Source organism: Miscanthus floridulus, chromosome 3 (assembly GCF_019320115.1).
Source record: "Miscanthus floridulus cultivar M001 chromosome 3, ASM1932011v1, whole genome shotgun sequence".
Lineage (NCBI taxonomy): Eukaryota > Viridiplantae > Streptophyta > Magnoliopsida > Poales > Poaceae > Miscanthus > Miscanthus floridulus.
The window spans coordinates 120,928,434-120,955,284 of NC_089582.1; the positions used below are offsets into that span (position 1 = coordinate 120,928,434).

Consider the following 26,851-nt stretch of genomic DNA (forward strand, 5'->3'; position numbering starts at 1 on the left):
ACTAGCCAATCCCAAATAGACAAGTGTCTAACCGTACACATGTAGCTTTACGAGATGCAATCCTAGGAGCATGCACAAATCATATTTAACAAGCAAGTGCTTCTATGATTTCTAGGAATATTGTTGAGCTCATAAAGCGTATACCATTAAAATAAATTTGGTGCCAGATAGCCCCACAGCTTACAGTTGTACCGTGATCCAGTATGAAGTGGTATCATTTTGCCTCTTCGTTTTACCAGAAATGTCTAAACATTTTTACATAAGCATTTGGAAAAGTGGTTCCTTTTAGACTGGACGTGATTCGAAAAAAACGAGATGACAACAATGTATCCATTCATTTGTTTCAATCAAAGTAAAGGAAAATGTAATCGTTAATAGAGAAGAGAATGATACCATATAAGTTGAGACAATCAGAAAACCTTTTTCTGCTATGAATTTTTCTGTTAGACAGAACCATGTATTTTATGGCAAGGTAGTGGGGACATTTTACATACTAAAACTCCAAACTTTTCTGAAACAGTTATCCTGGAATCTGCGGTTTGCCTTTCTTTGAGTAGAGAGGACAAATTTTGGTTGGCCCTACACCAATATATGCTAGAATCTCCAATCAATACACCACTTCTGATCCCCCTCTATGTTGTCACCACTGAGGTTAAGCCTGTTGCCTGCTCAGTCGTCATGCTTGTGGACCCGGAATCAGAATTCACAAATGAATGTGTGAGCTATTCAACAATAGTTATAGTTACAAGCTACTTTTTTCTACAAAATTCCCAAAATCTACCACAGCATGAATAGACAGTTTGGGACTCAGACCAACAAGTAATTGTTTATACGTGTAAAACAGCCGTCCCCAGTTCCTTCTGTTTGCAAAACCACCATTTTTTTAAAATCTCAAAAACCACCCGTGGTATTGTGAAAGAGAGGATTTCTTACCAAGGAATCCTTCTGAAGCTGCATAATCACCCTTGCAAGTTGACTTTATTATATATGGAAGCGGGTATGGACGTATGGTTGGATTCCTGCGTGGTGCAGCTGGGCCCTCAGTGAGAGGGAAAAATTCTAACAAATAAAGAAAAACAAAATTGCCATGGTGGTGGCCCCACAGCCTTTGTTGTTATTGTTACGACAACACCAGAAAAAAGAAGGGTGGCAAAACCAAGCCAGGCCAGGCCAAGCAAATTTCTTGTTCTCCTTTCCGTCTCACAGCAGCAGCAGGATCCACTAGATGCTCGGGTGGAGCACCGAGCCTTTTCCGGGGTGAGTTGAGCTGAGCAGCTTAGAGCTGCCTGGTGGAGGTTAGCACCTTGCTAATCCAGGACCAGGAGGAAGAGAGGAGAACGGGAGCCCTTTTTGATGACAAGAAGGGATGCGTCAGGCGTGTGTAACAGTGAGCTGCTCGCTACCTCTCTACCAATCTCTTTCGCTGCTTGCTTTCCATTGAAAATGATGTGTTCTTCCCTACCACGCACACCCTGCAATCCGAAGGCACGCATGCCTAGCACAAAAATTTCCCAAGGATTCCCATGTCCCCATGGTTTCCTAGCCCAAGATGTGCATGGAGAGCCTTGTTTATTGATCTCCAGCAGAACAGAAGTGAAGCACTCTGGCTTTGCATGCCCAAGTGTTGTTGTTATCGTTACCAAGATCATAGCTACCACTGATGCAGTGCGTTCGTGATGAACTGTGTAAGCAGGTTCTGAAGGGAGAGTTACCTGCATCTGCATGGAAGAGGGAGGAGACCCGCAGCTTCCGAGCATCTCCGTGCCACGCACCACGTCTGAAGGCGCGGGGGCCGTCGACTTGGATCTCCTTGAGCAGCTACTGTCCGGCGACAACGGCTGGCTCGAGGTGGTCTCACGCTCGCCCAACTCGGTAGCGTTTTCTCCACCCTCGGCCTTCGTCTCGGCTGACGCGACAGCCACCACAGTGACGACGACGACGGCGGCGCCGGCCGCGAACGCCAGCTGGTGGATTCAGACGGGTGACGCGAGCCCCTCCTCCTTGCGGGAGCGGTTCAGCCAGGCCCTGTCCTACATCCGGGACACGCAGAGCGACGGCGACGTCCTCGTGCAGCTCTGGGTGCCGGTCAACCGCGATGACGGGAAGCTGGTGCTGACCACCAGCGGTCAGCCGTTCACGCTCGACCACCGCTCCGACAGCCTCATCCGCTTCAGGGAGGTGTCCACCAAGTACCAGTTCTCGGCCGACGTTAATTCAGGGGACACGCCGGGGCTGCCAGGGAGGGTCTTCATCGGCAGGCTCCCTGAGTGGTCGCCGGACATCAGGTACTTCACCAGCTACGAGTATCCCAGGGTAAGGGATGCACAGTACCTCGATGTCCACGGCACCATGGGGCTGCCAGTGTTCGAGAAAGGAAGCTACAATTGCCTGGGCGTCATCGAGCTGATCATGACAAGGCAGAAGCTCAACTTCACCTCTGAGCTCAACACCATCTGCAGTGCTCTCCAGGTATGAGACCTCAATCTCACTGCCCCTGAAAGTTCAGAGTAGTATACAGCAAGTGTGTTAGGTTAGTTGAAAAAATCACCAGCGTAGTGCAGGAAAAGAAAACAGCAGTTTGGCCACTGATGTCACCTTGAAGTACCTGCATGACAATTATTAATGTAGAAAATCAATAGCGTTTCCAGGTCTGGGGTTTCCTAATGATGACAAGGGTCTTTGCAGGCAGTTAATCTCAGAAGTACAGAAGTTTCGAGCATTCCACGCATAAAGGTGAGCAGAAAAGAAATTATACACTCATTGTGTTGCAGCTTTGAATTTTGGCAAATACCTCATTTTTACGAAAATAAGAATCTCAGGACCTCTATATTCCAACTTAGTGTAGGCTGATATGGAAATCTACTTAAATTGCATGTTGGTGAAGAAAAAAACTTTGCACGTTTCTATTTACCTACCCTAGCACAAATATAAAGCAAGTGTATAAGATATTATTGAGACATGAAACAGCGATGCTTACATCTTCTCACTCGTGACTTCATGGCCACTCTTATTGATTATCCATCAGTTCAGCACTGCTTCCTACAAAGATGCTTTACCAGAGATACTGGAGGTCCTGAGAGCAGCCTGCCTGACCCACAAGCTGCCATTAGCTCAGACATGGGTCACATGTGCTCAACAAGGGAAAAGAGGCAGCCGACATTCCGACGAGAACTACAGGTACTGCATTTCCACCATTGACGAAGCATGCTTTGTGAATGAAGCTGAGATGCGGGGCTTCCATGAGGCCTGCTCCGAGCACCACCTGCTGCGTGGGGAGGGGGTGGCAGGGAAGGCCTTCACAACAAACCAGCCATGCTTCTTGCCGGACATTGGATCCTCAACTAAATTGGAATACCCCTTGTCTCACCATGCCAAGATCTTCAAGTTAAAAGGTGCAGTGGCGATCCGACTGCGGTGCACACGCACTGGGACAGCAGACTTCGTGCTGGAATTCTTTCTGCCAACAGATTGTGAAGCACTGGAGGAGCAGAAGACAGTGCTGGACTCCTTGTCAGGCACCGTGCGAAGTGTTTGCCAGACTCTACGTGTGGTCACCGATAGAGAGATGGAAGACGAAGCAGTGCTGGAAATGAACGAGCTGAACTCATTTACTCCTCAGGGGAAGGACAAAGTTGAGTTGTTGTCCTTTGGAGGCAATTCAGCAGATCGTAGAGGAGAGGCCTCTTGGACAAGTCTGGCAAGAACTTCACAGCAAGAATCTGAGTTAGCTGCATTGCGGATGCATGGAATGTTCTCACCTGGGGGGCAGGGTCCATCTCCATCTGGTGTTCACGCAACTGCTGAAGGCAGCAAGGCAAAAAGGCGTACAAAGGCCGAGAAGACCGTTAGTTTGCAGGTTCTTCGGCAGTACTTCGCTGGTAGCCTGAAAGATGCAGCAAGGAGCCTTGGAGGTGAGTGAATCATCAGATAAATGCAAGATTCAGCAAAAGATAGTTTACTGCTTCCATAGATACCATCAGTCATTTAATTATAGCGGTACAACTAATGCAGCCAGCATGCTAATCTGATTAAGCAATAATATAGTGTTACTTCCCATCAGAGGGTCAACCATCACATGCATCCCATAGTCAGAAGATGAACATTCTTATCACCCTTATCGCGATCTGTGTTTCCTTTCCATGTATAGTATACCACTAGTCCACTAGGCCCCATATATAGAAAGCACATGAACATGAAGAGACATAATGCAAGTACAGCACAGCAGAAAGTCAACTTTCAAGAACTGACATAACAAATACTAATATAAAAAAATCAGCGGGCAGATCAACCTTATGGTTTCTAGCTGATTGAACAAACAGTGCACATAGCCTAGAATTGAATTGATCAGTCTCATGCAGTCTGTTTCATTGCTTACTAAACAAAACACTCTGCATAGACATTATGAAATGATCAATATGATGATCTCACCCTTAGGCCCACACGTAGGAAGACATACATTCCAAAATATGCCCATAAACTAACTTATCAGAGTGACATGATATGATGTTTTCCACAATTAGAATAGATGGATTTAGGGCTTCGTGAGTCAACATAGGTAAAATTATTTCTTCCAGACAAGGGGCAGACTGCATCCTTATCATGTGTGCATTGCATCTCCAGATTGTGATAGCATCTTTTATGAGAGCATGCTTATATATGTGTTTGATCTGGTTGCAAATATGCTAACTTTTTTTTTATCTCCCACAGTGTGCCCTACGACCCTCAAAAGAATATGCAGGCAGCATGGTATAACCTGCTGGCCATCCCGAAAGATCAAGAAGGTAGACCACTCTCTAAGAAAGCTTCAACAGATCATTGATTCGGTTCATGGAGCAGAGACAGCTTTCCAGCTAAACACCCTGTACAAGGATCTCACAAACACCTCAATCTCATCTGACAACAATTTGTCAGGAAGTGTCACGGTTCCTCCAACTAACCAGAGCAATCTCACCGACTTCAACAAGCACCAACCCCACAAGTCAAGTAGCAATGTGCCATCAACTTCACACTCACACTCTTCTTGCAGCCACAGTTCTAAGTCAAGCCCCTCATGTAGCGGTGGTGCAACAAAACATGCACAACAGGGTATAATTGATCTGATGAAGTCAGAAAATCCTGTGAAAGACAGCTCTATTCAGACTCTGCAAACAGAAAACCCTTCATTATATGAGCATTTCTCAGTTCATGAGGCTCCAATTGATCTTCTACAGGATGTTACTGAAAAGGCTAATGGTGGACATCATTCTTCTCGAAGCCCATCGTCCCCCAACCCTAAGCAGAACACAGATGCAAATATGAGAGTAAAGGCAACATTTGGCTCGGAAAAGGTAAGATTCAGACTGAATCCAGAGTGCAATTTTCAAGAACTGAAGCATGAAATAGCAAAACGTTTGAGTATAGTAGACACAAACCACTTGGTTTTAAAGTACTTGGATGATGATTCAGAATGGGTCTTGATGACATGCGATGCAGATCTACAGGAGTGCTTTCATGTATACAAACTAGCAGATATCCAAACAATCAAAATTTCAGTTCATTTAGCTATTAGTCCAGCTACAAGGGTCACAACTGGTCACACTGGTTTGTCATGACAACAGTATGAGCCTCACCATTTTGTGAGGTTTAATCAGAATTCAACCTGGATCACTTGGTTTTATGCAGGGGAAACCAAGATTCCAGGAGTCCAGGGTTGATAGCCTGTTCAATGCACTATGTGTCACCACGTCCCAGTTCTGCTGTTAGATCGATTAGTCTTCGATCTGTTGCTCAGGTTAGGAACTGATGATCAAACAAGAGTACTTGACCACGGGAAATTCAATTCTAGGAATTAGGATAAACCGAAGTAAGCATGCATTGCTTGTAAATACTCACTGATGAACCTGAATCTCTGAATGACAATGCAATTGATTGAATTAATAGGGTGATAGGGTGAAGCATATCTACAAATCAGATTTGCTCCAACTCCAAGTATGTTTTGGTTCTTGGAATACTGATGTGCAACAATCCTTGATGGCTTCTTTCTGATAATTGATCAGCTACAATGGTCCCTTAAGACAATCCTTGATGGCTTCTTTCTGATAATTGATCAGCTACAATGGTCCCTTAAGATCACAGCATTCCTTCATCGCCTGAGTGACCAGCATGCTCTGTTCAATGGACATGAAACTCTGCTTCTGAAATTGCAATTTTCTGCAGCAAGGATTAGATCTAGAAATAGGATGATAGGATACTTAGTTTGTTCAATTTGTTTGTCCTTTGCAAAAATTAAAAAAACATTGTATGGTACACTACATTATGGGCCTCTTTGAAAGAACGTCTGCTGCTGTAGACATTACAGATTGTTTTCCTTTTAAGAAGCTTCCATTTGTGAACCGTTTGGTATGCAATGTTTTCAGATCGTATTATCGAGGCTAGTCGTATGACCACCGATCAGACGACTAATCGCGATTAGTCGTCGATAAGGGTCGATTAGTCGGTCCTAATCGGTCTAATCGGCTAGTCGGACATTTAGTCGTCCTTGTGCCTAGATGGCCTGATCGACCATGTATATACTATATATATGATGTAATACACAACAACAGAGTAGAGACAATAACCTTCAGAGGAGGCAGAGTGGTGGGATTGGTGGCTCATCTTGATGCTTGAGGCCTCCCGTGTCCATCCTCCAGGCGTCGAGGAAGGAGCCTCAGAGGCGGGCGGAGCTACTGGGTCCCGGTAGGGGAGGAGACAGGAGCGAGCGGAGGTGGAGGCGCGGGCGGAGCTGCGGACGGAGCTGCGGGTGGAGCTGTTGCGGGCGGAGCTGCGGACGGAGCTGTGGGCGGAGCTGCGGACACCGGCGAGGGGCGCGGACGGAGCTGCGGATGCCGGCGAGGGAGATCCAGAGGCAGGCCGGCGGCGGCTGCGAGAGAGAGGCAGAGAGTAGCGGGAGCTGGAAATGTGCCGTGCGGCTGCAACTCAGGCCACTCACTCACTCCTCTTCTTCTTACCCTAATGGGCCAGCTAAAGGTGGGCCGAATTCTTTAGCTGGGCAAAATTCTCCCTCCCCTGAACTAGTCGTCCGGCTAGTCTGATCGGACGACTAATCGTGATTAGTCGCAAGTTATCGGACGATAAGTTTTCTAATCGGTCTAAACTAATCGAGGGCCCTTATCGAGCACCTGGTTACGATAAGGACGACTAATCGCGATTAATCGCGATTAGTCGTCCGATCTGAAAACACTGTTGGTATGTCAATTGCCAATTATCAATATAGAGATTAGATTATGCCACTATTCGAATAAACAGCATACGGAAGCACAGATGTGACTGGTGTCAACATATTTAATTAAAGTTAATCGGCAATCATTTATTTTTCATATTTCCCTTGCTAATGATACAAGTTACACCACAGCAAGAATAGAGAATACAATATAGCTGTCTCACTAAATGAAATGTACATGGGTAAAATATGTGTAGCTTAGAATACAATATGTAGCCAGAATACAAAGTATATAGACCCTTTCACTGACAGGTTCACATCAGAAATATGCCTCTACATTATGAACCAGCAGTCCAATAGCAGAAGGAACACCATGCCAACCACATCATGCAAATCTCATTTGAAGGGAGTAATAGTTTGCTTCTAGAATTGAGACGTCAATACCCAAAGATGGCAGAATTATGGAGGAAACTAATATACTACATATGTAGCAACAATAATAAAAAAAAAGAAACAGATTTCTCTAGTGTATTTGCCTTTTTCTCCTTGCCTTATTCTCATGCCCTGGATGACAATACTGGCCAGTTGTGTGGTTACCATGATTGGTCACTCATGCCCTCAAATGATCTCTCACATTACCGAAAGTCAAAAGTATTGCACAAGAAGTAATATTACTGGTCCTAACCTAATCACTCAAGAGTGCTGACATCAGGAGTCCATCCTTACAACTCAAGATTTGCAGTTTTCTTCCAAAGCAGAATACCTACAAAACATTCAGCACCTAGACATTCCTGACAGGACAGAGTTGCTGGTCAAGTTTAAGGCAAAGGATTCAACATTGTATATTCCAACCAATCTCAGCTTGGTTGGCTCTAAAACCTTCCTGAAAAGTACCTGTTGATATGCTCATTTTTTCTGCAACAATGTTTGTGGTCATTGTCCTAAACAACAGTGCACTTACCCATAAACAAGATGATTTAGTAACCAACTAACGAGACCACAAGAGAAATGACATGCTCAACTTTGTTTAGCTGCATACTGCAGACCTTATAGTCTGAATGTTACAAGATTTAACAATGGTTTCAACTTTCAAGATGGAGATGTTTTCATCTCTTTTTTTAGGGACCAATTTAAGTACCTATATGCACTTGTATTTGTATCAAGAAAGTGAAAACAGTCCTGTGATCCACTAGAAAAAAGCAAGAACTTGCAACAGAAGCACAGGGTATCAGAACACAACATTTTCATCACACGTTGAAAAGTAGGAACTCTAAATGAATATTGTTCGTTTGTTAAATGAACTAACAGAAGCACAGGGTTTTATAGGACGGCGATTAGACCTGCTATGTTGTATGGTGCAGAATGTTGCCTACAAAAAGACGACATGTTCAACAGATAAGTGTCGCGGAAATGCGTATGTTGCGTTGGATTTGCGGTCATACAAGAAGGGATCGAGTTCGGAACGATGATATACGTGATAGATTAGGGTTAGCACCAATTGAAGAAAAACTTGTCCAACACCGGTTGAGATGGTTTGGACATGTCCAACGGAGACCTCCAGAGGCACCGGTGCGTAGTGGAATCCTAAGCCGGGATAGTAACGTGAAGAGAGGCAGAGGAAGACCGAAGTTGACTTGGGTAGAGGCAATAAAAGGAGACTTGAAAGGATGGAATATACCCAAAGACTTAGTCTTAGATATGAGTGCTTGGAAACAGCTATTCACGTGCCTGAACCTTGATTGCTTCTGCTGGGTTTCAACTCTAGCGTACCCCAACTTGTTTGGGAAATTGTGACTTAAAGGCTTTGTTGCTGTTCTTGTTGTGCATAAGTTAAGCAAAACCTGGGCACAATATGCTGCCTTTATGTGTCCCTTCTCAGTCTAGGCAGTAGGCACAGTGATTCATTGGCTCATTGCAATAAGCATACCTTAATGGTATATGAAGATTTAATCAGAAGAGAGAAAAGAAATAAAAATCTACTGATATACAAGAAGTAATTGAGAACCAAGCAGTAAGCATACACAGCTAGCAACCATCTTATAGCTGGCAACAAGCTACTAAAAGCAAAAATGGCATCCTTAACAAAATGTCGAATTAAGAGCACAGACAATCTAAGCATGATGACCAGCAGTTCTGAAAAGCATTTGATTATATTAGACCTAAACTGAGAAATGATTAAATATTTCTTTTCTGGATGGCCATTTTATCAACAAGTCATAGTAGCCAAACCAGGGATGTTGTTTAGATGAATAATAAGCTTAATAATCAGGGAAACAATACAGTGACAAGACGAAGTCTGTAACAAGTAATCAGCCATCAATTAACTTCTGAAATTTGAAAATATAGGATTCAAACACAAAGCTGTTGATCAGTAACTCACGTTAGATCTATTGTCAAAACACAACAACCTTAGCCGGATACACTGAAGCTTAGTTAGCAAGATACATTGAAGCTTAGTCGTCGTCCTCGTCACTCTCGTCGCTGAAGTAGCCTTTCTTCTTCTCCTTCCTTGCCGCCTTTCCCTTTCCCTTTCCCTCTTCCTTCCCAGCCGCCTTCTCCTCCTCTCCCCTGGTATCCACTACCGACGCCCACCTGTCGTCCTCGAACGCCGCGGCGGCAGCAGCATCCTCATCGTCATCCGAATGCCAATCAGCCTCGCCCCCGCGACCGCGCCCACGCCCGCCACTGCCCCCACCACCACCACCGCGGCGCGACTTCTTAGACGGTGCGGGCCTCTCGCGGGGCCCGAGCTGGTTGCGGGGGCACTCGTAGGATAGGTGGCCCTCCTCGCCGCACTCGTAGCACCGCGACTTGTCCCGATACACGCGGCGGCGGATGAACTCCGCGGCGCGGCCGTTGTCGGCGGCGATGGAGGCGGAGAGCGTGCGCCCATTGAGCACCTTGCCGTGCATCTCGGCGGCCGCGGCGGCGGCGTCCTCCCGGTTGACGAAGAGGACGAAGGCGACGCCGCGGCTGCGGCGGGATTCACGGTCCTTGAGGACGGTGACGCGCGCGACGCGGCCGAATCGGGAGAAGAGGAGGTGGAGGTCGGAGTTGGTGAGCGCGAAGTCCAGGTTGGACACGTAGACGGTGGATTTGGACGGCGCCAGACCGCCCGAGCCCCCGCCCCCGCCCCTTGGCTTGCAGCCGCCTCCCGCGGAGGCGCTTGCTGAGGCGGCGGCGGAGGGGAGCGGGTAGCGGTAGAGGAAGCTGTCGTCCTCGCCGTCGGAGTCGGAGCCTCCTCGCCGCCGGCGAGACATGTCGTGGCTGCGGCTGCGGCTGCGCTTCCGCTTCGTGGTCTTCTCTGTTCGCCCTCTCTGTTCTCTCTTGCCCTTTCTCGGGTGACCCAAATTCTGAAATTTCCCAGGTTAAGGCTCTGCTCTGCTCTGTTCTGTTGGGCCAGATTCTTCATCTCTACGGGCCAGATTCTGCTACAAGGCAGCCCAAGGACAGTTAAACTCTCACACGGTTACAAGTTAGTACAACCTAGGACAAACATGGAAAAAGAAGTGTAAATAGATAACACCACTATCAGTCTGTTCGTTTCGGCTGAATTGACTTATAAGCCACTGCTGACTGATTTAATGTGAGAGAAAAACACTGTTTAAACCATGGATTATAAGCCAGATACAAGCGAATAAGCCGAAACGAACAGACTGTATATCTCATGCCAGATGGAAATCAGTGAGAGTTTTTTTTATGACATGACAGTGTATTTAAGAAGAAAGAGAAGAAATGACATGAAACTCTCTTGTCACGATTATCAACTATTTATGAGTCATGAAATTAAATGCGTATAAAACTATGGAATAGAACTTGGCATTAAGAGTAGATCTTTCATCTAAGTTTCATTGTCTTGAAAATAACACCATAAAACTATCAACCGACACCGGCCTTAAAAAGTTTATTTTGGACATGATTTAAGATACCAAGCACATCGCTATCACGGAAGAAGAGTGAGTTGCCGACATCTTTTCCCCTTCCCCAAATAACTACACATTCATAAAACATTTAAGATACCAAGCACCGTACCAGCCTGTTCGTTTGGTTGTGGCTTGTCGTAAACGATCGTAAATTTCCAACCGAAATAGTATTTTTTTCTCACACAAACCAGACAGCAGTACTTTTTTACGAACCAGCAACGATACGAACCAGCCAACCGAACAGGCTGACGATTAGGTATGATAGGAACACTTGGTCACATAAATGAACCTGGAGTGATTTTAACCATTGGGTTTCGACGTGTAGCCGTGCTCGTCGGGGCAAAAAAAAAAAAAAAAATTGTAACAGAAAAGACTGAATGAAACAGCAGCTAGTGTGGAACTGTGAACGAACGGCCAGGTCAGTCAAGCATGCAAACCGGTGGCTCCTCTGATTCACAAAACTGCATGGAACTCCGCTCCCTCCCATTAACTGGTAGCTGACCAACAAAGCAACTAGTGCCGCACGCTCACCAGTCAGGCCTATTTAAGCGAGAGACCCTTGCCACATACAGCCTCTAGACTCTATCGCTGCCGCCGGCGAACAGCGTCACAGAAGAAGCTCAAGACTCTACCATGGCGACAGTGAGGGGCTTCACCTTCTTATTCCTCTGCTGATCCTTTTCCCACCATCACCAGGAGTGACAGATGGATTTGGTTCTTCCATTCATAGGAGGCGTCCAGGCGATTCAGGTTCCAGGTTGAGATGCACTGCCGCTGCATTGGATGCGTCAGGAAGGTGGAGAAGGCCATGGCGTTCATTGGGAGCTTCAGTGGTACATCCTTTCTAGCTGTTCATCTCCTCTCACTCTATATAGATTCTGCAAATCAGAACAAAGGTTTTTCTTTTGTGACACAGGAGTTGAAACTTCTGTGGGGGATGTTAACAGTGGGATTATCACGGTGGTTGGAAAGGTGAACCCAACTGAGATTTGCCACTGGCTGAAGAGGAAGACGAAGAAAAATGTCAAAGTTGTGTACCCTGATACTCCAATTGAGGATCACAAACAGGTACTTGCTGTATGATAATAGAGTAGAATGAATGGCAACATGGTGTCAATTTTCTAGATGAATATATTTCAATTTGAATATTTTAATATCCACTGGACTATAATGTGTACATCATGCCAAATAGAAGGAAAGTGCTTTGACACAGATCAAAGCATATTATCAGAAGTTTAAATGGCGTTAGACTACAAAACCATGTCAAAATCTGACAAAGCTGTGCGGCTGACATAGATACTGGTTAACTATGTCTAACAGTCCATGGTTCCTCCTTCACCATGATTTCCAAAACTGAAACTAACACCTGTACTTGTTTGCAGAAAATGATATTGGTTCTAGGAAGCAGTTCACAAGGTGGGCACCCTACACCCTCTGCTCCACCTTTACAAGATGACATGCCCTGGGCTTTGGTACCATCAGGAGTTCAACCAGACCATGAGAGCCTACATTTCATTGAGGAGAAGATCAGGGGCCTCGAAAAGATCAGGGATGAGCTGAAGATCAAGAAACTGCAAAACGAGCTGATTGTAGCCAAGAGTGAGCTCAAACAGTCAATGAGAGTGATCAATGGCAGTAAGAAGGTTTTGCTGGATAGTGCTTTGAATCAGCTCAAAGCATACAAGAACCTAGAGGCACTTAGTCAGTAAAGTTATGCCAGCAATTCTAGGGCCTGTGAGGGTCTTGCTATAGTTGCTGCCGCAGCACCATGTTTTGTGAAGGTGCTCTGTAATTTAACTGTGGTTTGCTACTAAGTAAAAGTTATCAGTTATTGGGTCTTTTGTATCTATCAAACCTGTGCACCCTTTTTGACTACCAAAACACCATTGGGTGTCAATTTCCTTCCCAATAGGGCACTTATCCTGCATGACCTTTTGGTGAATTACTGGATCATTTCCTCCTTTTTCTGATATCTGTAAGTGCTCTGAGAGTTAGATGATATCTAAGTAGCAGATTACACAGAAGTTTCAGCAGTGATATTGCTACACACAGAAAGCTATAGTGTTCAGTTAACTGAGAGTTTCAAGGGCAATGCTACTGAAGCAACATATAACAGCACGTACAGTAACAATCAACATGCTCAAATTTATTACTTTTGTGAATTCGAGGAACCAACTGGTGAACTGATGGTTGTTTCAGACGTGCGGCCTGTGGTCGCCATCGTCGTCGATGTGGAGGTTGACCCCGTGACTGCGCAGCGCATTGAGGATGGCCCAGACCTTGGTCTGGTTCTTGAACCCTTTCTTCGCGACCTCTTTCTCCGCGTTGGCGTATATGGGCTCCCGCGCGAGGCCGTCCACCTTGAGGCGCATGGCGAGCACCTCGCCGACGGCAGCAGCCGCCTTTGCGTTGCAGGCGCGGCCGCACTCCAGCCCGTCTCGCAGGGGCCGCTCCGCGGTCGAGGCGGTCGTCACGATGCGGCCGCTCTGCCGGTCCACCACGTTCGCCGTGACGTACTTGAGCGAGATGAAGAGGCGCAGCACGTAGCGCTTGGCGACGGACATGGACCGGTGGCCTCCCTCCGGCTAGGAACTGCGGCGAGGCGGAGGAAGGAAGCGCTACTACGCGTGCAGCGGACGCGTCAGTGGCTCGGTGGCGTTTCGTCGAACGACTAGGGGGCGCGGCCGTTGACGTGAGCGACGGCTCAACGAGCGAGCGCGTGGGCGCAAGCGGGTGGTGGCGGGAACAGAGTGGTAGTGGGGGGACGTAGGAGGAGGCAGTGGGGTGGAATCGGGTGATCGCCGCGGGCCGTGGCGGCGCCGGAGGCGAGGCTCCCTGTCGTCGACCAGCTGACCCGACTTGACGACTCGCTAGCTATCAAATAGGTGAGCGGAGAGCCCATTAGGTTGCCTTTTCTTTTAGGTTAATGCTCCAACACGGCCGCATCGGTCAGTTCGGACGAGGCTAGCTGGGTTTGGGACCGGTCCACGGGCATGCTCATTTTATTAACATACTTTTTATTGGTATACACGGTTTCTCAAAAAATAATAATAAAAAAATAAAAAAGAGAGGGACATCTTATCTTTCTCATTCGCATCGGCTCGATCGCGTACGCACGAGCGCTGCCGCTGTTCGCATATGCACGAGCGACGAGCGCCGCCGCTAGACGCGTACGCACGAGCTCCACCGGCCACGCTGCGCCACCCGCCCGTGGTGAGGGAGACCACTGCCGCCTCCACCACGGGGGCCGGACGCTTGCCCAGCTCGCTGCGGCGGGGTGTGGAGCTCGCCCGCGTGCAGCTCACGGCAGCCCAGACGGAGCCCGTCCACGCACATCTCGCGCCCCCTACGCAGTTCGCCGTGCCCGAGGCGGAACTCGGCCACGTGCAGCCCGCGACGCCCGGGATAGAACTCCATATGCTGACGAGGATCCAATCTCCTAAGTAGCAAGGAGATGTTTGCACTGAAACTTTATGCTGCAAGCGTCTATTTCAAGTGTTTCTAATGTTTCAGAGGTACGTTGCAAGTATTTTATATCGATATTGCAAAAGTAGATCGAGATGTTGCACATGTTGCAATAGTTTTTTCAAATGTACGTCACAAATGTTTTATCCGTTTCAGACGTACGTTGTAAGTGTTTCATCTGGATGTTACAAAAGTAGACCCGGATGTTACATATACATGCATGTTGCAAGCGTATGTTTTAAGTATTTCAGGTGTTTTATATGTATGTTGCAATTATGTTATCTGAATGTTGCATATGTTTTGCAATGGCTACAAACGTGTTTCTTGGTGTTTCAGACGTATATTGCAAGTGTTTTAATTATTTCGGACATATGTTGCAAGTGTTTCATCTAGATGTTGCAAAATAGATCTTGGTGTTGCATATGTTGCAGTGGGACCCATCTGCAGCAGCCACCTGCTGCAGCTGCTAGAGCCGCCTGCATGCGCGTGGGTGTGGAGACTGGAGAGGGCGCCATGGTGATACTGAGCGGTGTGGGGCCTACGTGAAGCAGGCGTAACAGCGCGGGTGTCCGGGCGCTAGCCATGTCCGAACTTTCGGGGCGCTATGATAAAGACCAGATCGTAACAACCAATGAATTGAACAATTTATAAAAACAATCGGACACTAGGTTTAGCGAGGAATGGAGCTCACCAAAACAAAATCGATGGCTATCTAGGTTTGATCTCGCCAGAAATTGTATATCCACGTGGGATAGAAGTTGGGAAAATATATGAAGAGAGGAGAGAGACGACAATGGGCTTAAACCAAAAAATTGATTGGCACTGTCACTGCATGGAGCTTGCGCCACGGACACAAATGGAACGCATGGAGAAAGGACCAACAAAAGCAAGCAAGCAAGCAAGCAAAGACACAGACAAATTATTTTCAAGTAAAAGAAAACTCATGCCACTGAAAAAAAAAGCTAGCTACCGGTGCGTTCTTGCAGAGTGCAACGTGCTCTGCCTGCGTATTATCTTATTACTCGTCCTCAGTCTCGGCCCAAGTCACGTCCGTTCCATTTTCTTCTTCTTTCTTTTTCTTTCTCCTCCTGCTGGCCCAGGGTCGGAGACCCTCGCTCATGGAGACGTTGCGGTCCATGAAGATTGAGCAGGAGGCGCTTGTTACCAACGACCCACCTGCTGCTGCCAGAAACCAGAAGCCGCCGCCTCCGACTCCGACGCCCAGGCGGACGGCACGGCCCAGGCAACCGTCGCGGCGTTACAGCGCAAGGGAATGGGCGCTGTGAATCCGTGTTGTAACTTGCCTTCTTGCACTGGCCTCTCCGTTTGCTCTCCTCCGATCCTCCTCCGGCAGGGCCTTTGCTTTGCTCGGTTGCTCTTCTGGAACCTTCCAGGCTATTCTAGACTGTACCGTAGCAGTACTGCCAGAGTTGCGGACGCCTTGGAGTGGAGACATGCTGAAATATTTCAGTTCAGATTACCTTGTGTTACGATACGTCACGTCAGTCATGCCTTCGACTCTAGTAGTATTGGCAAAAAAAAAAAAAAAAAAAAAAAGTGGCTTGCCGTATGGCCAAATCATCTGGAATCCTGGAAGAGATTTTGATCGAATTCTCTGAAACTTGTGACTTGCGAGAGAGCCGTTCTTCAGAAATGTGTATTTTGAAGTATGTTTGTCTGATCATCAAGTAGCGGGTCTGTTTTCTTTTTTCTGGGTTTACATGTTTGAAGCAATTCGGTGCCGCGATAATACTAGACTAGACTGATGTCGAGGATGGTACAAGACCGCAGATCGTCGTGAACTCGTGATGGCCGGGGCTTCCTCGGTGATTTTTTTAAACATTTTTTTAAACTAATTTTAAATCTAACATTGTTTATTTTTTTAAACTAATACTTTTGGTTGCGTCTATTGTCATGGCACGGCGAGAGAGGTGACGTGGCGACGACCGGGGCGCTGACCGATGACGTGGTAAGGTCTGCCGCGCCACCGGTCTTGGCGCGACACTGACGCGCCATAGGCCACGGCGCGGCACTAACGCGCCATAGCCCACGGCGCGGCAGGACTTGGACGCAGACAGAAGACCCGCCTCAATTGCAATGAACGGCGCGTCGCAGTTGAACGACACCTGCAGCTCCAACCCCAACGCCTTAGCCTTTCTCGACCCCTCGCCGGTGGGCTTCCACAACGCCTTCTACCATGTGCTCTACTCGGACATGAGGTCGCGCAGCACGGTCGACTACTACGTGTCCAACCAGGGTGCCTTCTTCGGTGATTTCGTGGCGGCGATGACCAAGCTCGAGAGGATCGGGGTCAACATGCCGGCCACCGGTGGCGAGATACGCCGGGACTGTGGGGTCCCGAACTAGTTGCGAGTTAATCTCACGCGGCAGTGCTGTCGCGACGCATTGAAACGAATATGAAGTAAATAAATAGAGTCTGTGCGCAAGTTGATAAGTTTCGAACATAAGTTCGACATAACCAACTAAGTTTCAGACATAACATTTGTTCGACATAAGTTTCGGACGACAATATTTGTTCGACATAACCAACTAAGTCCTAGGAGTGTAAGGATCCCTCGAACGCTTCTGTCTCTTCGAATTTGTAGGCAACACATTGGGAGTGTAGCCAATGTCGGTGTGGTCACGTTGCTGGAGCGTACGATTCGTACCCTGCAAGCATATGATATGCACGATTACTTATAATATTTATGATCGTTAGTTCATGAAGCCTACGCATTTAAAGAAACTACCTTTGTTACTGTCTGTGAGGCTCCTTGGTATGAAGCGGGGCACCACCTAGCTGAGACATGTCGATCTCATCCTGCGACCAATCACCCCACTGGTGGTGCTGTCTGCGAAAGCCCGGAGGGTCATCGTCGTCGTCGTCGTCGTCGTCCTCAGTTGCAGGGTCCTTCTCAGCACTATGATGTGGTGGTGTACGCACTGCGGAAGTGGCAGCTGTCACCGGCTGAGAAGAGCCGGCTGGTGTCCTCAAAGAGCCAGAAGACGTGCCACCCGTTCGCGCCGGGACTACCGGTTCCACCCAAGGAGTGTTCATGCAGCTCGGCTTCTGTGCTATCTTCCTACAGCTCTGCTTCACCTTCTGTATAAATAGACATTAAAGTTAGTGCATTTCCCAAACGCATATACACTAAAAAATATTTTTGAAACAAAAAAGTTTATGTTTACATCCACAAAAGCCTCGAGAACGCATGGCCCCAGCCCTCTAGATTCGTGAAGCTAAAACGCTGCTTCGTTGGACAACCTTGACAATTGTGTCGTCTGGGTACAGAAACGCGGTTGGACAGTTTTAGTACACATACTTAATACCAAATGAATAACAAATTATACCATTCGAGTATCTTACCATGCATCTTTGAAGCGGGGCTCTCTGTAATTGTGTGTCGTCCCTAGTGGCAACGTCGTACACATCTTCGATCATATCTTCCTTGTCGTCCTCGTCAATCGCCTCCTCAGTGTACGGGGGCTTGATATGTGTCCTCGTAGACCTGTGAAGCCACCGCAGGTACTCGTCGAAGGTGTGCTGGTCGTGTGGGGGACCCGCATCGATCGGCTATCGGTCTCTGTTCTGCCACAACTGGATATACGCGTTGTGTATCACGCACCAATCCTTGGTCTTATACCTCTATCTGCGGTCATACTTGCAACAAAATGATTGTTAGTTGTACCATACACACCTCTGAATTATAGCTTTATTATTAATCGATAATGCACCCATGCAATTCTTGGTTGGTGGAGTAAAGCGGTGGTGGGTAACCTGTCATTCTTCCAAACTGCCTACAAACCTTGATGGGCAAGTGAATCTTGACCACGTGGAAGAAAATAAGAGGGACGTGAAAGAAAATAAGCGATACTCGTCTGACTCATCCATAGTGATAGGACTCAGATAGTACTCGAGCTCTGGAGCATCCCAAGGACACCAATGCACCTGAACATTTCGAAATTGAGTTAGATTGTGATATAGTGTACATCGAACAAGACACATGTATGATAGTAAAGAGAGCGTAACCTAGTGCTATGTCAGGACGTCGATACCATCCGTGTACTCTCTATACTCACGCCTCGCATTCCCTCTAACCAACTCTGCTTGCGTCTAGATATACAGAGCTGTAGGGAGTGCATCCTTCCCATTCTAATGCTGCATTGAACACGATAATAAATTAGCCATTAATAATTTAATCATATGTAACTGTCTCAAAGAATATAGTGAACCGAAGTACTTACCGGTAAACTAATATTAAGGGGTCTCCCAACGGGTCATCGTTCCCAACACCAAACCTAGAGTAGGTAGGAGCAACCCCAAGGTTCGCATACCCTGAGGTGCAACGGCAGGCAACGCATATCTATTGATACGTCCATGCGAGGACTACGCTGCCCCAGCTGTACGCTGCTATGTTATCCCACGGCTGGCGTAGTATGTAAAGGAAGATCTAGCTGATGGTGTTGCCCGAGACGTCTGAGAAGAGGAAAGCACCAAGAAAGTGCTAGAGCCATATTCTAGCGAACCTGTCGATCTGAGCTTCATCAACCTATGGGTCTAAGTAATCAAAGCGCTCTGTGATCCACGACGACGAAACACCGGAACTTTTATTAAAATTCACCAAAGAAAATAAGACCCGATGGCTATAAGAAAACAATGCAAGTATTAAATAGACTTGATTTGCTCATTTATTTTTCTTTGAAACATCGTTGTCTGGTGGAAGAAAGCTAGTGAACCGAGCCACCAGCTCCCTCCAGTGATCATTGTCAACTATACCTGTCACTGGAAGTCCCCCCAACCGAAGGCCAAAGATAACCTTCACGTCCTGCATGGTCAATGTCATCTCGCCGCAAGGTATGTAGAACGTGTGAGTCTTAGGTCTCCACCTGTTATAAGAATAGAACAACTGTTAGTTGCCTCAAATTTATTATAAGAATATTTACGTACAATGAAGGCACTCACACCTGTCTACAACTGCAGTAAGTAGTGTTGGGTTAAGGTACGGAAGACTGTAGTTGACAACACGGACAAGCTCGAGGAAGTCGGCACATCGTATGTACGACGTGTAACGCTCGTCCCACTGATGCGCCCTGGTATGTGTGCGGGGTCTCAAAAGAGGCAAGGGCACCTCTACGTCGGTGTCACTCAAGATGTGTGCTCGGTGCGGCTCGTCGTACTCCACCTCAAGAAGAGGGTACAACGGGTGCTGCGTGGGAGGGGCCATCCTGTTATAAATTGATAAACAAAGGGTTAGAGTATTCAAATTAACAATATTCAAATTAACATTATGTAGCATTGTAAAATTTGAACTACTTATTATGCAATAGGAACATAATATGAAAGCATATGTATATATTCAAAGTAACATTAACAGATATATTAAACAACTTCACTGGGAAAATAAGCAACTTCTATGTATGGACCTGCTGTCCACCAATGTTTCTTATTAAATTATTACAATAGCTTGTCTACATCTGCTAGAGCAGCTCATTATAATTTTAACTTAGGGATGAGTAGCCTAGTATAAGATAAATTGATTGAGAACTATCAAGTGTGTCATACTTAGTCCTATACTCTATACTAACATGTCTAAAAATACAAGCTGTCTATTTTTTCGCACAATGCTATAATGGACTCATAGCAGTAAGATGTCGACGATGGTGTGCATGATTTTGGAGGTTCTAGTGCTTTCAATATATGCTTGAGTAAAATGATCATTTGGATTAATATTTTCATATAAGAAAACAAGTATATAACAATTTAAATCATAAAAACTCAACCAACCAAATTTGTCGCTATATATATGTATGTCCAGTGTACAAAAAACACATAAATAGATTTATATTTCACGTGTCTTTTAATTAGACATTTGTTTTCGTTATAATTAATAATACATTGTAAGAAAATTAACAATTAAAGTATATAAATAATAATACAATGTAAGATAAATTAACGACTAAAGTATATTTTAAAAGAATATCTCAATCTAATAGCTAACGATTAATATAAAGGGGTAGTGAAGGTATGAGGGTTTTGATTATGAAAAAATAGGCACCAAATTTCACCTCAGCGAGGGTTGAACTGCAGTGAGGGCGTCCGTGTCGCGCCGACGTGCGTGGCGCGGCGGGCGGCGTGCAGGCACGGCGGCAGCGGAGCTATGGGTTGGAGGGCAGGCAGGAGGGAGGGCGGGCGGCTCGCGGACGTTATTTATCTGGTCCTGCCGCGCCGTGGGCTATGGCACGTCACTGTCGCATCAAGATCGGTGGCGCGGCAGACCTCGCCACGTCACCGTCAATGCCCCGGTCGTCGCCACGTCACCCCTCTCGTCTTCGCCGTGCCATGGCAATAGACGTGGCAAAAAAATGTTAGTTTTAAAAAAAAATTAAACAATGTTAGATTTAAAATTAGTTTAAAAAACAAAGTGTTAAAAATAAAAAAAATTCTCCTCGGTTGCCAATTGACGGCTGGCGTCTTGGCCCGCGGAGCTGACGGCAGCCGGTAGTCCGTCGTGAGTTCGTGACCTCCGGCTGGTCTTTAATCTTTATCTCCAGTATAAGTTTCAAAAAAAAAAAAATCAACGGTTATCTTAGAAAAAAGAAATCAAGATCAACGTCGAGATGTCGCGTCGGGCTGGCGGCATGTTACGCCCGACGTGTCATGTGGCTACCAAAGGGACCCACTGAAAAACATATTTGTACACACAAGTTTTAGAAGGGCCCATCAGCAGCGGCACGCCGGCAGCGGCAGCCGCAACGAAAAGCATTTCGGTGCCACCCGCGTCCAGTTTTAATAAACGCAGGCAGGGTTCTCTGCTGTTCTCCTGAACTCCAAACTTTTTGTCTTTTTCTCCTGTTGTATAGGGTTTAGCCTCTCGCAATCCACGTCGACTCCGCCTCTCGCAAGTTCTAATCCACGCCGATGTCGCCGCCACCGTCGCCGCCATCTCCACCGTCGCCACCGTCACCGGCAGCGGACGCGCGGTTTGAGAACGCCGTGGCTAGAGTTGAAGGGATGAGGCAAGCGTGGTTTCCGCACCACACTTTATTTCTCATTTCTGCCTCAATTTATTTAAATTGTTGCTGTTCTTTGGTGCAGCGACGCGGAGTGTCAATCCTTCTAGAGTCTCGCTAGAAGGTACATTACGGGGAAGGAGAGTGCGTTCCGCCCTCCATGAGCAGAGGCTGTGGTTTCCTATGAAAAACTTACCGTTTCTGGATACGTCTTACGTTAATTTTGGGTCCGCGTGATCGATACATCTGCATGATTTTACATTGGTGCGCAGGTAAGGAAGATGTCCAGAATTTGCTGAACAAGATAGCTGTAGTCAAGCTTCTTAGGACAACATCTTTCATGGGTACTGAGTGAATACAATTCCATCAACTCTTATTGTCTGTGACTTGATGTGTGACTCGATGTGGTACCGTGGTCTATGTGTGGATAGGGGGATTGCTTCTAGTTTTGGGGGGTTTAGCAACCACGAATTCAAATGAGGCCTTGTGGGTATTTGTGGCAAGTAAATGTTACTCTCTCTGTTCCAAATTCAAATTGTAAACCGTTTTGGCTTTTCCAGGCACATGTTTTTTCGATAATGATATATGACGATCGCCTGGATGGGAACGGACGCACCCAAAGCCACGCCGAACCGACCCGCCCCTGCCGTACGCCGTCTCCCAGACGCTGTCTCCCGCACTCATCCTTATCCTCTCCTTGCTCACTCCCGTAGCCGTGCCTCTCCATTCTACTGCCGCCCTGCCCGCCGGGACGGACGCCGCACCCAATCGCTGCCGCCCCACCCGCCTACCGGCGCTCCCTCCCTCCCTCCCTCCCCCTCCCACGACTCCATTGGTACCCCATGCCCCCAGCGACACGGCTCCCGCTCCTCCCACCGAAGACAAGGACGACGGCGGCGGCTCTGACGAGGTAGGTCGATTCTTCTCTGAATCTGAGCCCTCCTCCTCCTCCTCCTCCACTGGATCTGAGCGCTCCTCCTACTCCTACTCCTCTGGATCTGAGCCCTCCTCCTCCTCCTCCTCCTCTGAATCTAAGGGACGCGGCGGTGGCTAGGGTTCCGGCGAGCTCTGTTGTAGTAGCCTTGTTTTGCTGTTGCAACAAGTAATATTTCTTTGTTGCATTAGTCTTTTTTTTGTTTCTGATGTTGCATCTCGCATCGCAGTAGCCTTGTTCTGATGTTGCAACAAGTAATATTTCTTTGTTGCATTAGTCTTTTTTCTGATGTTGCTTTTCTCGCATTGCGCTTTGTACTGTTGTTGCAGTAGCCTTGTTCTGATGTTGCAACAAGTAATATTTCTTTTTTGCATTAGTCTCTTTTTTTTATCTTGCATCTCGCATTGCAGTAGCTTTGTTCTGTTTGTTGCAGTCGCCTTGTTCTGTTGTTGCAGTAGACTTGTTTTGATGTTGCAAACAAGTAATACTTCTGATGTTTGCTTGCCACATTGCTCCATGTTTGCAATAGATGTTCCGATGGAAAATTTCTCATTGGACATTCGGGTGATGGAGCACGGTGGGGATGGGACGTGGAGGGCAATGGGCGTGCAGGGGACGGCGGCACGGTGGGGGATGGCGACGCGACGAGGCACGGCGGCGTAGCGGGAGATGGGCCGCACGCGGGGGGGGGGGGGGGGGGCTCGTTTTCAGACGTGGGGCGCGCTCATTCTATTCGCATTGGATAGGTGGTCCCGTGGGGCTCGTTCTATTCGCATTGGATATGTGGTCCTGTGGGGCATCCGGACGCGTCATTCTATTCGCATCCGGACGTGGGGCTCGTTCTATTCGCAAGTTGCGTCGCATGTTTTTTATGCACCTAGATATAAGTTAAAACAACTTATATATTGGAATGGAGGGAGTATGATCTTACTTTCGGTATGTTGTTTCTCGTGGAGTGAGTATGTGCATTTATTGCTTCTATGTGACTTTTAGTTGCTTGCGTCTTGCAGGTATCTTGATTCTTTTGCTCTGGATAAGATTGTACTTGAGATCAATTCACTCAATGAGAAATTTGGTACCGACATTCCTTTAATTCTAATGATTCCATACGACAATTATGACCAAATTCGCAATGGTGTCCAACCAAAGTACAAGGATCCCAAGTTACACATTATCTCAATATGCCAGGTGTGTTCTCTACTTTTCCAAAATCACTGATTCAAACATAAGTTCATTTGTGACATTTTGGGTGTGCCAGTGTGTGTACTGGGTTGGGGGTACTGGTTTTAAATTTTAATTCATAATAATCTCTTCGCAGGGCAAGTACCCATACCTGGATAAGTCGCTCACTACTGTGCCTCATATGTACTGCCAGAGGACCAATGCTGGTTAGTTTTAAGAGCTATATATTCTGACTCATCATCTTCTTTCAATAGAAATAGAAGACCACTAGAAACTACGTGCGGCGTTGCCGCGCGACAGCCTGTTTTGGCCAGCCCGTGATGCGTGAGTAATAGACCCCAGCCGGTTTGTCACGATTGTTAATACATTGTTAAATATGGGTAATGAACATCTCATCTTATAACACCTGGTGATAGTTTAGTGCTTAAGGCCGTGTTAAGATCCGTGGTGTTTAGGTAAGTTTCTTTTGTTTGTATAGTATTTGTTTGTCACATGAGTAAGGCTGGACGAAAAACTCGAAGCTCGTTAGCTCGCTCGGCTCGTGGCTGGCTCGACTCGGCTCGGCTCGACTCGTTATGATAACGAGTCGAGCCGAGCCAAGATTTTAGCTCGTTAGCTATAACGAGCCAACTCGAGCCAGCTCGCGAGCCGCTCGCGAGCTAAACGAGCCAAGCTTTCAGGAAAAAAAGTATCAAAACTTGTATTAGTTTTTGTATTACTTCATGTCTTGCACTTTACAATTGACTGGTAACTGGTCTAAACCCTATAAATTGACTGGTAACTGGTCTAGATGTATTTCTTTTGTATTATTATTATTCTCAAACTTTAGATAAATGCAAATATTATATTTTGTGTATTTTTTATACCTGGCTCGCGAGCTTAACGAGCCAGCTCGAGCTTTTAACGAGCCGAGCCAAGCTGTCTTTCTGGCTCGTTAGGATAACGAGCCGAGCCGAGCTAGCTCGTTATCTTAACGAGCCAGAACGAGCCGAGCCCAAACGAGCCGAGCCGGCTCGTTATCCAGGGCTACACATGAGTGATTTCCATACATTAGACGTGATGTAAAACTAAGCAGAGTTTTTAGAGCGCATAAATTTATTTTAACATGAACACCGTAGTTAGGAGAAATGTTGTCTTTGTCGGAGAGAATCTAGAGTTTCAATTACTATCAAATGGTGGTGGCAGAAACAGTAACAGTACGGCTCGTAATGATTTGAGAGCCTTGTTTCCCTCATGTGGTAGCCATCGACATCAAGCTGCCCACGGGAGATGCGCTCAACCCATCGAACTAAACCCAAATATGTAGAAGTAATGCTACAAACACATAAAAATATATCCTATCAGCTAAAATTATGAGCGAAGGAAGTAGAGATATAAATGGAGTTTATCATGTGGACTGTACGATCTTACTGCAGACCAACTTATGGTTGGTTGGTGTAGTAATAGGTATGGAGTGGCTGAAACTTTTGTAGACCCCATAGCAAATTAATTGTTCGTAGCAAAATAATGCAATTAAGTAATGAGAAGTTAAGCATTTGTAGAAAATAATAAGTATAAAAGTATGTAACTTGAGTGATTTTAAAGTCAGAGGAGGCCAGAAGTGTAAGGGAGTTTCAGTCAATATTGATTTTCGTACGCTCTCAAGTTTCTCATTAGTACCCAGTGAGAACCGTCAGATACTCTTATATTTTTCTATGGGGAGAGCAGAAACGCGGGCGCGGCTTTGCAGCGCCTTCCCTTTCGATTAGGCCAGTGGCAATAAGAATATAGGTGTAGTGATGAGAAACTCAGCAATTTTTTCACTTTATGTTTTTATGTATTTTCGAGACTTTATCATCGTGAAGGTATAATTTTATTTACCCCTAAAAAGCATAGGTAAAAGTTTATATGAAAAAATTCTTATTAAAACATGCCATATTATGGATACACTGCATAGTTCTACCCGTGAGGATTTCAGATCAACTTGATTTTCTAATTTACAAATTTTCTATGATTTACTATGCAATTTTAAAGTTTCAGCTATTTTTTTTGAAAAGAGATATAATCAAAGGTGGCTTGAATGTTGATTTGAGAAAAATCTGAGGAGGTTTTCGTAAAAATTGTTGAGAGGGTCTCTGGAGCGCGGGTTGATTTTCGATAAAGAGAAGGTCTTGTTTGCAAAAAACCTGTAGCCCATCCGATCTAGACTGCGGGTTGATTTCAAAATAATCTGAGGTGTTTTTTGAAAAATATACTGAGAGGGCCTGTGGAGCGCGGGACTACAACCGGTTGAAAAGGCATAAATTTTTTATCCATTAAACTGAAACATGTGCTGAACTATTTGGCAAAAGGCATTCAAACTATTACCCATGAAATATATAGTAAGTTATTACTGAGGTGGTACATATATACAAAATATCGCTAAAATAATAACATATCTATTCATTTATTGAATACTTCATATGGCTAGAAACCTTGTTTTTAAATTTACAATAAAGTTATAAAACTAATACAATGAGAGTGGCAGGAAAGTTCAGCACTAAGCTATGTCATCTTAAATGTCCCTATAGTAGTGCAACAGGTTCACCAGCAGCTGAGTGTATGAGTGTTTTAGGCAGCCATTAAGTGTGGATGACCAAGAAAATCAAGGCATGATTTGTGGAGAAACGCAGTTCGAGCTGAGGAGAATCGTTTAAGCATTTAAGGAATGATGAGTCTCTTAGGATTCCAATCACAGTAAGGAAACTTTGTTCAAATTCTTCCTCAAAATAACATTCTAATGATGCCTACACAGATAAGTAGCTTGTCCCACATATACATTGATCAATGCTGTACACAGCATGGATGTAAAAGCAACCTGTCTTAGAAATTTTATCAGAGAGAATAATTTACCATATATTGCTTGTAGGATGAAATATAGGGAAAATGAGTTTGAATTAGACTTTATTCACCTGTACCAACAGCTGAAACCTAATAGTAAACAGGTACCCCAAAGATGAAGGCATATGAAATTATGATATCAAAGTTGTCAAAGGTAGATGAATACAACGTCCAAGGGTAACACCATCAATGGCACCACAAAGAGTATCAGAATAAATATAGATGAGACTGAATAGTGTGGACTATGGAGCATCCTAAGTAAATCCCGATGGCAACTAC

The 26,851-nt window shown here is 46.0% G+C and overlaps 5 protein-coding genes across 6 annotated transcripts; 3 read left to right on the top strand and 2 right to left on the bottom strand.

Annotated features, from left to right (window-relative positions):
* The first annotated feature begins 647 nt into the window (after positions 1 to 647).
* On the top strand, positions 648 to 6,339 carry LOC136542222 (protein NLP1-like). Its single transcript, XM_066534565.1, has 5 exons — positions 648 to 1,387; positions 1,694 to 2,469; positions 2,686 to 2,733; positions 3,026 to 3,911; positions 4,708 to 6,339. The coding sequence occupies exons 1-5, from the start codon at positions 1,354 to 1,356 to the stop codon at positions 5,589 to 5,591; spliced, it is 2,628 nt and encodes an 875-aa protein (XP_066390662.1). The 5' UTR covers positions 648 to 1,353; the 3' UTR covers positions 5,592 to 6,339.
* A 3,111-nt stretch (positions 6,340 to 9,450) lies between these two features.
* On the bottom strand, positions 9,451 to 10,523 carry LOC136542223 (U11/U12 small nuclear ribonucleoprotein 31 kDa protein-like). Its single transcript, XM_066534566.1, has one exon. The coding sequence runs from the start codon at positions 10,456 to 10,458 to the stop codon at positions 9,652 to 9,654; it is 807 nt and encodes a 268-aa protein (XP_066390663.1). The 5' UTR covers positions 10,459 to 10,523; the 3' UTR covers positions 9,451 to 9,651.
* A 1,142-nt stretch (positions 10,524 to 11,665) lies between these two features.
* On the top strand, positions 11,666 to 13,310 carry LOC136542224 (uncharacterized). The gene is made up of 4 exons (XM_066534567.1): positions 11,666 to 11,763; positions 11,852 to 11,954; positions 12,038 to 12,189; positions 12,504 to 13,310. The coding sequence occupies exons 1-4, from the start codon at positions 11,755 to 11,757 to the stop codon at positions 12,828 to 12,830; spliced, it is 591 nt and encodes a 196-aa protein (XP_066390664.1). The 5' UTR covers positions 11,666 to 11,754; the 3' UTR covers positions 12,831 to 13,310.
* On the bottom strand, positions 12,491 to 14,045 carry LOC136542226 (uncharacterized). Of its 2 annotated transcripts, none has more exons than XM_066534568.1 (2): positions 13,275 to 14,045; positions 12,491 to 12,626 (listed from the first exon to the last, which is right to left on the bottom strand). In XM_066534568.1, exon 1 carries the CDS (start codon positions 13,683 to 13,685, stop codon positions 13,317 to 13,319), a length of 369 nt encoding a protein of 122 aa, XP_066390665.1. In that variant the 5' UTR covers positions 13,686 to 14,045; the 3' UTR covers positions 12,491 to 12,626; positions 13,275 to 13,316. The 2 variants fall into 2 exon arrangements, with proteins under 2 accessions (XP_066390665.1, XP_066390666.1); XM_066534569.1 differs by having other exon boundaries at positions 12,612 to 12,704.
* A 2,638-nt stretch (positions 14,046 to 16,683) lies between these two features.
* LOC136544296 (peroxidase 45-like) lies at positions 16,684 to 16,953 on the top strand. Its single transcript, XM_066536513.1, has one exon. It carries the CDS (start codon positions 16,684 to 16,686, stop codon positions 16,951 to 16,953), a length of 270 nt encoding a protein of 89 aa, XP_066392610.1.
* The last annotated feature ends 9,898 nt before the right edge of the window (positions 16,954 to 26,851 follow it).

Coding starts and splice junctions, on each gene's coding strand:
- LOC136542222 (XM_066534565.1), top strand. CDS start 1,354: ATGACAAGAAGGGATGCGTCAGGCGTGTGTAACA. Junction 2,470..2,685: donor CCATCTGCAGTGCTCTCCAG/GTATGAGACCTC, acceptor GGGTCTTTGCAG/GCAGTTAATCTCAGAAGTAC. Junction 3,912..4,707: donor TGCAGCAAGGAGCCTTGGAG/GTGAGTGAATCA, acceptor TATCTCCCACAG/TGTGCCCTACGACCCTCAAA.
- LOC136542223 (XM_066534566.1), bottom strand. CDS start 10,458: ATGTCTCGCCGGCGGCGAGGAGGCTCCGACTCCGACGGCGAGGACGAC.
- LOC136542224 (XM_066534567.1), top strand. Junction 11,955..12,037: donor GTTCATTGGGAGCTTCAGTG/GTACATCCTTTC, acceptor TTTGTGACACAG/GAGTTGAAACTTCTGTGGGG. Junction 12,190..12,503: donor CAATTGAGGATCACAAACAG/GTACTTGCTGTA, acceptor ACTTGTTTGCAG/AAAATGATATTGGTTCTAGG.
- LOC136542226 (XM_066534568.1), bottom strand. CDS start 13,685: ATGTCCGTCGCCAAGCGCTACGTGCTGCGCCTCTTCATCTCGCTCAAG.
- LOC136544296 (XM_066536513.1), top strand. CDS start 16,684: ATGAACGGCGCGTCGCAGTTGAACGACACCTGCAGCTCCAACCCCAAC.